Here is a 13,273-nt window from a genome sequence, read left to right on the forward strand (position 1 = left end):
TTCCTCTTGCCGTATTGTAATTACTATGATTTATTCCTCCTCTGTATGATAAATGCAGTGTGCTGGAGTTGCGCAGGGCAATCGCAGGTCAAGGGGTAAGGGATTACATCCTGTCGTCAAGTCTTGGGGGGGGAAGGGGGAGGGCTTGAATCGGTGGGGCTTACAATCTGATCCTGCCTGCATTGACTACTACAATATGCCACATGTGGGGCTGCCCTTAAAGTCAGCATAGAGTGGGGGTCAGAAGGAAGCCGGCAGTAAATCACACCGGTCAAGTTGGAACTGACTCTTTGTTTATCTTGTGATTTAAAAACAACAACAACATGGCGTCTGGGAAGATGGCGTCCCGGATTTTGGCTTCAAAGTGTTCAAATCTCCTTGTGAGAGATTTGTGGGATTTCCTTCTATGCTTCCTGGATGGAGGCAACTGTTTCCCTTATGCGCTTTCTGTGAAGAGAACCTCCTTCACAGAGGGAGGGAAGGAGCACTATGCCTCTTTGCAAAGGATTACTACAGATTGCGGCTACTGTGTGTGTGTGTGTGTGTGTGTGTGTGTTTGTGTGCGCGCGCTCTGCTTCAAAACCCAGCAGTGGGAGCGACCTGGATGCAGAGCAAGCCCTAATACAGGCATGTTCAAAGTCCGTTTCGGGGGCCTAAATCTGGCCCGCCTGTCAGTTTAATCCGGCGCCTGTGGCAGTTTATTTCCTGGGGTAAAATCCTAAAAAACCCTCAACAACTTCAATCCTAAAAAAAGCTCATTCCTAAAAAAAATCAACAACTTTGGTTAGCCCTTTGATTGGCCCTCACGGGCCTTCACTTCATCAAATCCGGCCCTCTTTGAAAAAAGTCTGGACACCACTCCCCTAATACAACACCGGTCCTGAAAGACCTACATTGGCTTCCGAGCACAATTCAAAGCATTGGTGCTGACCTTTAAAGCCCTAAACGGCCTCGGTCCAGTATATCTGAAGGAGCATCTCCTCCCCCATCGTTCTGCCTGGACACTGAGGTCCAGCGCCGAGGGCCTTCTGGCGGTTCCCTCATTACGAGGAGTGAGGTTACAGGAAACCAGGCAGAAGCCTTCCCAGTGGTGGCGCCCACCCTGTGGAACACCCTCCCTTCAGATGTCAAGGAAATAAATAACTATCTGACTTTTAGAAGACATCTGCAGGCAGCCCTGTTTAGTGAAGTTTTTATCATGTTTTTATTATGCTGGGAATTGCCCAGAGGGACTGGGGAGGCCTGGCCAGATGGGTGAGGTATAAGTAATGAATTATTATTATTATTATTATTATTATTATTATTATTATTATTATTATTAATTTATTACTAATGCAGACCTACCCAAAGGCTGCCTAGAAATGTCCCTTCATCCAAAATGTAGCTGTGAAGCTCTTAATAGGAGAATCTCATACCAGGCATATAACGGAGAAGGCTGAACTGAGAATCTCATGGAAGGCTTCCCATGGCATTTATTTATTTTAATTTATTGTTGTATGTGGGAAGGCCCCTGTTTTGATCCCTGGCGTCTCCAGCTATGGCTGGAGAAAACCTCAGGACCTGAAACCCTTGAGAGCTGCTGCCGGCCAGTGCAAGCAAAACTGAGCAACGGTCGGACTCGGTATAAAGCAGCTTCCCACGTTTCCTTAGCCGATGGTTTTGATGTTGGAGCTTCTTGTATTTATCAGTGATGTTTTTATGTGTTGCGATCCGTCTTGGGGAGGGCTATGCGCCCTGAAAAGTGTATTAGCAAACCAGTTAAAATAAATGAGTATTACTCCACACCTATTGAGAGCCCTTGACTGAGTCTTGAGAGTCCCATGGACTGCAAGAAGATCAAACCTCTCCATTCTGAAGGAAATCAGCCCTGAGTGCTCACTGGAAGGACAGATCGTGAAGCTGAGGCTCTAAAAACCAAAACAACCTGGGTGTTAGTTGTGTTCTCTCAATTAACATCAGCTAATTTGCCTTTGGGTGGAGCCTAAATCTGGTATGTTGTGAGGGAAGAGTTCGCCTGAATAAGTTGGCTTCCGCTGCTTACCTTGCTGCCCCTGGTTGATGAGAGCTTGTAAACAGATTAAAGCTGACTTAATAAATCTTCTGTATCTGGACCGAGTGGTCAAGTTGCCTCTTTGGGATAGGAATGGAGTTTGAGGCTGCTCCTGGATCCATCTTTTGTCACCCGGAGGCTCAGTGTGCCTTTTACTTGAGAGACACCCTTATAACAGTGTGTACAACCTGCTTCTTGGGAGAAAAGCAATGATAAACCTAGACAGCATCTTAAAAAGCAGAGACATCACCTTGCCGACAAAGGTCCGTATAGTTAAAGCTATGGTTTTCCCAGTAGTGATGTATGGAAGTGAGAGCTGGACCATAAAGAAGGCTGATCGCCAAAGAATTGATGCTTTTGAATTATGGTGCTGGAGGAGACTCTTGAGAGTCCCATGGACTGCAAGAAGATCAAACCTCTCCATTCTGAAGGAAATCAGCCCTGAGTGCTCACTGGAAGGACAGATCCTGAAGCTGAGGCTCCAATACTTTGGCCACCTCATGAGAAGAGAAGACTCCCTGGAAAAGACCCTGATGTTGGGAAAGATGGAGGGCACAAGGAGAAGGGGACGACAGAGGATGAGATGGTTGGACAGTGTTCTCGAAGCTACCAGCATGAGTTTGACCAAACTGCATGAGGCAGTGGAAGACAGGAGTGCCTGGCGTGCTCTGGTCCAGGGGGTCACGAAGAGTTGGAAACGACTAAACAACAACAAATCTCTGGGTTATTTGTGGGGCATAGGAATTTGTTCATTATTATTTTTTCAAAATATAGTCTGGCCCCCAACAAGGTCTGAGGGACAGCGGACTGACCCCCTGCTGAAAAACTTTGCTGACCCCTGGGTTAAGGGGACACCACTGGCAGCAGTCCTTGCAGGTGATCATTGAACGTTTGCATGTGGGTATCAGCTTCCAAGTTTGGCACAGTGCCAAAATGAAAATGCCCAGGTGTGTGTGCTATATGCAAAAGACCCCAGGAGCTCAGCCAATACCTGAGGGTTGATGTCATTCCGGGGAAGAAGCTTATTTTAGTGATGTTTTTGTATTCCACATCGGCGGCTGCTATAGTCTTTTCTTGCACCTGACGCCCTCCATGGCTCTGATTACAGTGGCTATTTCCTGGTTTGAGTTTTACAGCTCTCCCTCGCTTATCTCTTGCTAATTGAGTCTAATAGCTTCGCTATCAGCACTGCCATTGAACTCCTCCAAGTGAATTTGGGCACGCCCCAAATTCTGCTCCATCTACTTAGGAAACCGGACAATTCCAGGCACTGGGTCTTTCTCAGAGGATATGGCTATCAATGAATAATAGCCATGAACGCTTTTCTCTGCCTCCACAGTCCGAGGCAGTAATGTCTGTGAGCACCAGTTGCTGGAAACCTCGGGCCGGGAGAGTGCTCTTGTGCTAGGGTCCATTTTCCTACAGGCAACTGGATCATTCCCAGTGAGGTTTGGCTTGGCTGTGACAATACTTCCCCGCAGATTAGGGGTGGGTATCCGTGAAGCTGAGGCTCCAATACTTTGGCCACCTCATGAGAAGAGAAGACTCCCTGGAAAAGACCCCGATGTTGGGAAAGATGGAGGGCACAAAGAGAAGGGGACGACAGAGGACGAGATGGCTGGACAGTGTTCTTGAAGCTATTGTGAGATTCTATGTGCCCAGAAGCCTAATAGCATGGGTAGGCAAACTAAGGTCCACGGGCCGGATCAGGCCCAATTGCCTTCTGGATCTGGCCCGCGGACGGTTTGTGCAATCCTTCCCCAAAATAGCTCAACAATTATGGGCAATGCACCCACCGCACGCACTCTCCTCCTCCCTCCAATGGCAATGGGCAGATCACTGCCGCTTTTTTTATACTGGGAGTAGATCGCAGTCTCTTGGGAGTTGGACATGCCTGGTCTAGAGGACACCATGTTGGCCAGCCCTGGATTTGAGGATTACAGAAAGGAAAACAGACCAGAAGCGGCATGAGTCTCAGCTCAGGGAGGTGCCCGCTTTGTCCAGCAGCCAGATGAACATGCAAGGATGGGAGATGCTCCTCCCCTAAGGCCAGAGGCATTAATAAAAACAGGGGTCAGCAAAATTTTTCAGCAGGGGGCTGGTCCACTGTCCCTCAGACCTTTTGGGGGGACAGACTATACAGTCATACCTCATGTTATAGACGCTTCAGGTTGCGGACCGCTGAAACCCAGAAGTACCGGAACAGGTTACTTCCGGGTTTTGACAGTCTAGCACGCACAGAAGCACTGAATCGCAACCCGCGTGTGAGCAGACGCGCCACTGCAGGTTGCGAATGTGCATCCTGCATGGATCACGTTCATAACCCGAGCATCCACTGTATTTTTTTTGGGGGGGGGGAAATGAATCAATTCCTATGCCCCACAAATAACCCAGAGATGCATTTTAAATAAAAGGACACATTCTACTCATGTAAAAACACGCTGATTCCCGGATTGCCTGCGCCCCGGATTTAGAAAGCAATTGGGCCGGATCCGGCCCCCGGGCCTTAGTTTGAATAAAAAGATCACGTTCCCAGTGAGGGATAAGGAAGCAATCCTTCCACCGGGCCATATTTGCATGGCAATTTGACACTAGGGGAAATAAGGCAAGTATATAATCTGGAGAAGATGCTTCTCGAGTTGCCTGGGTTGTACAACCACCAGGGACTCTGGACATTCAGGGAAGGCTGTGGTTGCTTACCAACCAGTATTTGTTGCATCCTATTGCACCGCATAACAGGCCGGCCGCTAGCCCAGGAGCCCAGCCTTGGCTTGAATTAGAACCATCCACCTTCTGGAAGCAGCTGGTTGCGGCAACTTGGCTAGTTTCTCCTCAAAGGAGGGAGCCAGTTTTTCAGTTTACGTGCAACCAGGCTGCCTGCTGAAGTTATTCTCTTTTTGTAGAATGGCAAGCTGCTCTAGGGCTCCCCTGCTGTGTTATTATGCTGCCTCCAGCGACCTTTGGGGAAGGTCAGGCAGTCAATGAATAAAGCACAGCTGGTTGGGATTCATACCTTTCGAGAAATACTTTTCTTTTCTTTCTTTTTAATTTTTTTTATTTAAGAATTTCAACATAACAATTTACCCAAAAATTATTTTTCGCTCCATAAGACGCACCAGACCATAAGACGCACCTAGTTGTTGGAGGAGGAAAACAAGAAAAAAAATATTCTGAATCTCAGAAGCCAGAACAGCAAGAGGGATCGCTGCGCAGTGAAAGCAGCAATCCCTCTTGCTGTTCTGGCTTCTGGGATAGCTGCGCAGCCTGCACTTGCTCCATAAGACGCACACACATTTGCCCATACTTTTTAGGAGGGGAAAAGTGAGTCTTATAGAGCAAAAAATACGGTACGTCATCCTCATTCCCCTCCCATTTTCCCCCTCCCCCCCAAAGAAAAACCCACCCTCCCCTCCCCGGACTCCCCTCTGCTCCTCTCTCTGTTTTTTCAGCACATATTATTCTCTGCATATTATAAAATTGTAAAGATCCTTAATTTATCTATCTATATGTTTACCAATAAAAAGTTTGTGTATGTTTGTTCAAAACCTGCCAAGGAGTCCAGTTCATTTTGTTGTTTCTTTAAGTACTTTGTAAAAGGTTCCCATTCTTCTTTAAAGTCACAGTTGTCCTTATCACGTAGTTTGTGTGTCAATTTCACCAATTCCACATAGTCCATCAATTTCTCTTGCCACAGTTCTTCGGTCGGGATTTCCTCGTTCTTCCATCCTTGCGCTATTAAGACTCTTGCCGCAGTTGTCGCATACATAAAGATGTTTTTCAGTTTCCTTGGCAGGTCTTTCCCTACAATCCCTAACAAAAATGCTTCAGGCTTTTTTTTACAAATGTTAATTGTAAAATTAAATACTTTTCTATAACTGACATGGTGAGGGGAAAGAATGTTGCTCCAAAGGCTTTGCGGTGGCTCTGGGTCCGAACAGTAAAACCTACGTAAACCCATGGATGGCTCCGTTGGTAGAGCATGAGGCTCTTGATCTCAGGGATGTGGGTTCGAATCCCACGTTGGGCAAGAATATTCCTGCATTGCAGGGTGTGGACTGGATGAACCCTGGGAGTCCCATCCAGCTCTCCAATTTTATGATTCCATAGTCTCCACATTTCTTGCTGGGACATAGTAGATATTTCCTCCTGTCCTCGATTTACCCACCCACACCCATCTCTCTCTCACCAGGGGACAAGTTGAAACATGACCCGACTTTCCACGGCCCCATCAAAAATAGGTAAGAAACGCTTTGCGCATGGGCAGGTGAATTGGCTGCAATCTGGAGTACTTGTGTGGTGTCTTTGAAAGTGGCTGGGAGGCAAGGTGGCCTAAGAGGAGAACAGGCAGGCTTAGGTTCCAACTGCAGGGAACCTGTAGCCACAGCTGTCAACTTGCAGATTTGAAAATAAGGGACCAGCAGCCTTGAAAATAAGGGATCATCAGCCAAAATAAGGGATTTTCCAAGGAGCACAGTAATGTTCAACTTCTGAGCCCCTCCGAGCCAAAGGCAGAAAGCCCAGCCAGCAGCCAAACGAAGCCTCAAGCGGTGGTTCCCACAGCGCAGCAACCCGGCAAAGGGGATGCAGCAAGGAAAACCACCGTCACCTCTCCGCTGGCAAGCGCTGAGCAAAGGCGAGTCCCCAGGCAACACGGCTGATTTGATTGGCACAAGGCATGCAAGCTCCACCCCCCAGTCGTTCTTAGACTCCTTATTGGGTGAGCAATGCAGCCAAGCAACATAGTTGGAGCCTCCCTCCTCCCTGGCCGGCAGGGAGGGAGGGAAAGAAGTTGCTTCCTTTAAAACCCGGGAAATTTAAGGGACATCATCAATAAGGGACAGCAGTGGGACACAGCGCTGGGATAAGGGACTTTCCCACCAAATAAGGAACAGTTGACAGCTATGCCTGTAGCCCTTCAGATGTTGCCAGATGACAGCTACCATCATCCCTGACTAGGAATGTGGGATTATTATTATTAGTAGTATTAGTATTAGTATTATTATTGATTTTCCATTTGCAGCTCGGTCTATCCAACTGACCCTTTCTGGAACAATACGGGAACTGAAACGCAGCCATTTTGCTCAGTTCTCCCTTACTCGAATGCTATGATGCTGTTCTCCAATCAATGTTTATAAAAAACCCCCCACATATATTAGGGGAAAGTGTGAATAAAACTGAAAAATTTCCCATCCATTTATTTGATTGCGTTTATATCCTGCCTTTTCCTCCAAGGGGCTCGTTCGTGGTTCTCCCCTTCCCCATTTTTTCCTCACAACAACCCTGTGAGGTAGTCAAAACAAAATTTAAAAATTCCTTCCAGTGGCACCTTAGAGACCAGCTAAGTTTGTTATTGGTATGAGCTTTCGTGTGCATGCACACTTCAACTTCAGTGTGTGTGCACACGAATGTTCATACCAATAACAAACTTAGTTGGTCTCTAAGGTGCTGCTGGAAGGAATTTTTTTATTTTGTTTCGACTACGGCAGACGAACACAGTTCATAGCTGTCAACTTTCAGATTTGAAAATAAGGGATCAGCAGCCTCACCTGTCCCGGGGACAGTCTATGGGATATCTAACAATCTGGGATAGCAGCGGGAAGCAGTGGGAAACAGCTGGAATAAGGGAATTTCCCGCAAAAAAGGGGAAGGTTGACAGCTATGACACGGCTACCTACCTGTAACTAAACCTGTGAGGTAGGTTATGCTGAGAGGTTCTGACTGGCCCAAGGTCGCCCAGTAAGCTTCATTGCTTTGTGGGGATTCGAACCCCGAGGGGTTAAATACAGTGGTACCTCGGACTACAAAGACCTCAGGTTACAGACACTTTGAGTTACAGACTCCACTAACCCGGAGACAGTACCTTGGGTTAAGAACTTTGCCCCAGGATGAGAACAGAAATTGTGCGGCGGCAGCGGGAGGCCCCATTAGCTAAAGTGGTACCTCAGGTTAAGAACGGTGTCAGGTTAAGAACGGACCTCCAGAACAAATTAAGTTTGTAACCAGAGATACCACTGTAAGGAAGGCAAGAACTGTGTACAGTCGTACCTTGGTTGTCGAACGCCTTGCAACTTGAAAGGTTTGCCTCCCGATCGCCGCAAACCCAGTAATGAGTGTTCTGGTTTTCGAATGTTTTTGGGAAGTCAAACGTCCGACTCGGCTTCGGCGGCTCCTGCAGCCAATGGGAAGCCGCGCCTTGGTTTTCGGAAGTCGAACGGACTTCTGGAACAGATTCCGTTTGAGAACCAAGGTATGACTGTATGCCGCATTGAGCTCCTTGGAGGGAAAGGTAAGATATAAATGCAAGAAATAAATGAAGATAAAATAAAGGAGAGCAAATGCTGATTGCATTCCCTGGACTGATTCACATGCCGGATATGGGAACATTGGCAATTTTGGCTCCCCGTCTCCTATATTCTCCAATATCCCTAGTGATGACTCAGTTATGTGAAGAAAAATTGCCCTCTAGCCCAGTGGTGTGCAGTCAATGGAATAGGGGGACTAGACTAGTCCCTTAAATGTTCCCCTGGCTCCTCCTTCCCAAACCCTACGGAAAACTTCACCGCACAACACTTATCTGGCCTGTCTAGAAGAGAAGAAGAAGAGTTTGGATTTGATATCCTGCTTTATCACTACCCGAAGGAGTCTCAAAGCGGCTAACATTCTCCTTTCCCTTCCTCCCCCACAACAAACACTCTGTGAGGTGAGTGGGGCTGAGAGACTTCAGAGAAGTGTGACTGGCCCAAGGTCACCCAGCAGCTGCAGGTGGAGGAGCGGAGACGCAAACCCGGTTCACCAGATTACGAGACTACCGCTCTTAACCACTACACCACACTGGCTCTCTTGTTTAGAGTAATTCTCCCCTCGTTTTAATTGTTTCTTCCAGGGTTGGGCCTTCAAAGGAATTTAAGCTGTCTAGTTCAGGCAGCTTCCTTCGTCACCCAGGCGTTCTCCAGATGTCCTAGACTACAACTCCCATCAAGCTGGCTGGGGCTAATAGGAGTTGTAGTCCAGAACAGCTGGAGGTTGCTGAAGGCTGAGCCTAGGGTGAGTGTTTTTGGGGTCCAAGCAGACTCCTCCACCCCCATTTCTGCTATTCATACGTGTCTTACCACCGTCCTTCTGTTCCAGGAGCTGTACTGACATTATCTGCTGTTTTATCTTCATGGTTTTCATCGCTGGCTACATTGTGGTGGGGATTCTGGGTAAGTAGTGCTAAAAGAGACAGGGCTTGGAGATTTGGGCAAGGAAGGTGGAATCAAGTTGGGAGCTATTGTTTCGCCAGGCAGAAGCAGTTTGTCTGGAAGCTCTGCCAGCTTCAGGACATGACATGCGAACCAAATTCACTCAGGTTGTTTTCTTTCTTTCTTCTATTTTTTTAAAAAAATTAAAATAGATTTTATTGATACATCAAAACAACAACGATAAAACAGAAATACAAAATGAAAACAATATATAGCAATAAAAAAAATTAAAAATTAAGGTAAAGGTAAAGGTACCCCTGCCCATACGGGCCAGTCTTGCCAGACTCTAGGGTTGTGCGCTCACCTCACTCTATAGGCCGGGAGCCAGCGCTGTCCACAGACACTTCCGGGTCACGTGGCCAGTGTGACAAGCTGCAACTGGTGAGCCAGCGCAGCACACGGAACGCCGTTTACCTTCCCGCTGGTAAGCGGTCCCTATTTATCTACTTGCACCCGGGGGTGCTTTCGAACTGCTAGGTTGGCAGGCGCTGGGACCGAACGACGGGAGTGCACCCTGCCGTGGGGATTCGAACCACCGACCTGGCGATCAGCAAGTCCTAGGTGCTGAGGTTTTACCCACAGCGCCACCCGCGTCCCTAATTAAAAATTAGATAATGACAATAAAAGTTACAACCAACAAAACTTAAACATTTACACCACATAAATATAACGTAAAGTTTTGACTTCCTTCACCCTGATGCCAGCTTTTTAATTTATTTATTTTCAACTGTTTCCTTTGTGAATTATTGTTATGATTGCCTCACATACATAACCTAAGAGGCATAAACCGTCTTGCAGAAATTAATCAAACACTCAGGTTGTTTTCGTTTGCACGCTTGATTTTGGGCACAATCTCTGTTCAGTGCCAGCGGAAGTAAATAAGTTGCAAAGCGCTGCCCTTTGTGCTAAGACGCGTTTTACCATTTACAGACACCGTAATAGTAAGAGTCTTCAGCATAAAAACAAAAAACTGCAGTGTTATGGGCTAGAAACTTGCTGTGTATTTTACTAATGCCCCGAGACCTGAAAGAATATACTATATTGATCCTTGACACAGACCCTCCAAGTGTCCCTATTTTCCAGGGACGGTCTTGGACTTACAGAAGTTGTCCTGGTTTCTGATTTGATCCCGGAATGTCCCACTTTTCCTTAGAATGTCCCTATTTTCATCGGAGAAATGTTGGAGGGTATGGAATAGGATGTCCCAAGGCTTTTTTTCCAGCTGGAAATCACCGGAACTCAGTTCCGGCACCTCTCAGGTGCCATTATAAGAGAACAAGGGAGGTGTTCATGGTGAGTCCAACACCTCTTTTTCTATGAAAATAGCACTGGCCATTGTCCCGCCTTTGAGTCCACCCCTAACCAACACCACCTCACAGCGCCTCTGTAAAAATGCGAGCGCTTTTCCTCACTTATCCTTTGTTTCTTCTCAATCCTAGCCTGGCTATACGGTGATCCCCGGCAGGCTATTTATCCCAGGAATTCAACTGGAGCATATTGCGGAATTGGCGAAAACCGGTAGGTACAGAAACCCACGGGAAAGAAGGGGGAACCAATTGTGAAGGGTGCATTGTCACGGGGAGCGTGTTTAGTAAGCACACAAGGCTGGAATCCATGGCCAGAAACGTACCTTGGCCTGGCAGAGCCATTTTCTTCCCCCTCCTTTTCCTCATCGACTTATCTTGTTTTTAGTTTTTGCTTCCTTCTAACATTCGTGTTTCCCCTTTTGTCAACAGTCGAGTCTGCTGCTTCACCTTTTTCTTCTTCATTTTATGCATTTGATGTGTCCTTTTCCCGGTCTCTTTCTTTACATGACTTGCGCCCACCTCCTTATTGGTAAAACCTATTTGGTGTTTCGCAACTTTCTGACTAGTTGCAGGACCTTAGCCAGACCTAGCAGAGTAAACGCAGAATCCATGGAAACAATTGGCAACTTAGCTGCAGACAGGATAGACGAAGCAGGAACCAGGAACTTGTAGTTAGGTGTTTATTATATACAGTGGACTATTTACAGAACACGGATCTTATGCTAGCTCTCTCTGATACGACTCACAATTCCTGCACTGACACACAGAACTCTGAACCTCTGAACTCACATATTCCAGTTAGTAGGCCATTAATTATCACTCCCTTGAGAGAGCTTGACCAATCAGGGAGCTGTCTCCATGCCTCTGTTATCACCAGGCAGACTTACTCCTTCAGATCGCCTTCTGGCTGTCTGCCAAACCTTAACTGACTCTGTGTGAGTAGCTGCACATACACAGTTTCCCAACACCTCCCCCCCCCGAAATCCTTTTTACTGTGCATTCATGATGGGGGAGTTGGGAGGAGAAATTGAAGGTGAATCTATGAAACGTTCACTTTCCAAAACAGTATGAGAACCCGGAAGCACATCCGTCCTTCAGAATTCTCCCTTATCCAAACTTTGCCATTCAACCGATGCATAATGATGTGTCACTTAAATACCATACAGAAATGCATTATATTAGGGAAAATCTCTTGCTAGTCAAAAAACGCATCTCGAAAATGCATTTGTTAGGAGAAATTCACACTAAAATTCACACTTTTTTTCAAAGAAAATAAAAGAAAGAAAATTGCACATGGCTGCAGAAGTGTGGAGAATTGAATTTGAGATTTTTTGTTGTTGTTTAGTCGTGTCTGACTCTTCGTGACCCCATGGACCACAGCACGCCAGGCACTCCTGTCTTCCACTGCCTCCTGCAGTTTGGTCAAACTCATGGTGGTAGCTTCGAGAACACTGTCCAACCATCTCGTCCTCTGTCGTCCCCTTCTCCTTGTGCCCTCCATCTTTCCCAACATCAGGGTCTTTTCCAGGGAGTCTTCTCTTCTCATGAGGTGGCCAAAGTATTGGAGCCTCAGCTTCACAATCTGTCCTTCCAGTGAACACTCAGGGCTGATTTCCTTCAGAATGGAGAGGTTTGATCTTCTTGCAGTCCATGGGACTCTCAAGAGTCTCCTCCAGCACCATAATTAAAAAGCATCAATTCTTCAGTGATTAGCCTTCTTTATGGTCCAGCTGTCACTTCCATACATCACTACTGGGAAAATCATAGCTTTAACTGTACGGACCTTTGTCGGCAAGGTGATGTCTCTACTTTTTAAAGTAAGGAATTTGAGATAGAATGGGAAAATTCAAGAATCAAAACAGATATTTCCTTCCATCCCTAACTTGTGATGATTTGTGCTCGTTGATGGTATCGGGGTGGTTGTACATGATCCAACTTTCAGTATTAGCTGCATCTGCACTATATGTTAAAAGCACCGTGATACCAGTTTAAACAATCATGGCTCCCCCTAGAGAATCCTGTAAACTGTAGTCTGTCAAAGGTGCTGAGAATTGTTCCCCTTGCAGAGTTGCGGTTCTTAGAACTCCCTGGGAAGAGCGATTGGCACTGGGATACCTCAGTTGGTAGAGCACAAGACCAGAGTGTGGTGTAGTGGTTAAGAGCGGTGGACTCATAATCTGGTGAACCGGATTCGCTTCCCCGCTCCTCCAGGTGCAGCTGCTGGGTGACCTTGGGCCAGTCACACTTCTCTGAAGTCTCTCAGCCCCACTCACCTCACAGAGTGTTTGTTGTGGGGGAGGAAGGGAAAGGAGAATGTTAGCCGCTTTGAGACTCCTTCAGGTAGTGATAAAGTGGGATATCAAATCCAAACTCTTCTTCTTCATCTCAAGGTTGTGGGTTCGAAACACACGTTGACCAAGAGATTACTGCATTGCAGGGGGCTGGGCTAGATGACCCTCGTGTTCCCTTCCAACTCTACAGTTCTATGATTGTTAAACCACTCTAGGGTGCATTTAAACCCATTTTTGTCCATGCCCCAGCCCCAGTGGATGTTGCCCCTCCCTGCCATTTGCCCTGGGAAGAAAGCTTCTCTCAGCCCTTGGCCCCTGAACTGTTGACTCTGCCCCTGCCTAAGATACGGCCTCCCCTCATGGAATACTTCCATACTGCTGAAC

The 13,273-nt window shown here is 46.9% G+C and overlaps 1 protein-coding gene across 1 annotated transcript in view; it reads left to right on the forward strand.

The window, feature by feature from the left end:
* SLC44A4 (solute carrier family 44 member 4) overlaps positions 1-13,273 on the forward strand; it is a 66,863-nt gene that overhangs the window by 20,338 nt on the left and 33,252 nt on the right. Inside the window, exons 2-4 of the mRNA XM_081903490.1 lie at positions 6,240-6,288; positions 9,179-9,252; positions 10,731-10,809. Of these exons, the coding sequence (XP_081759616.1) occupies positions 6,240-6,288; positions 9,179-9,252; positions 10,731-10,809 (202 nt within the window). The remainder of the gene's footprint in view (positions 1-6,239; positions 6,289-9,178; positions 9,253-10,730; positions 10,810-13,273) is intronic.

Source organism: Podarcis melisellensis, assembly GCF_964234715.1.
Source record: "Podarcis melisellensis genome assembly, chromosome: 2".
In the NCBI taxonomy this organism is placed as follows: domain Eukaryota; kingdom Metazoa; phylum Chordata; class Lepidosauria; order Squamata; family Lacertidae; genus Podarcis; species Podarcis melisellensis.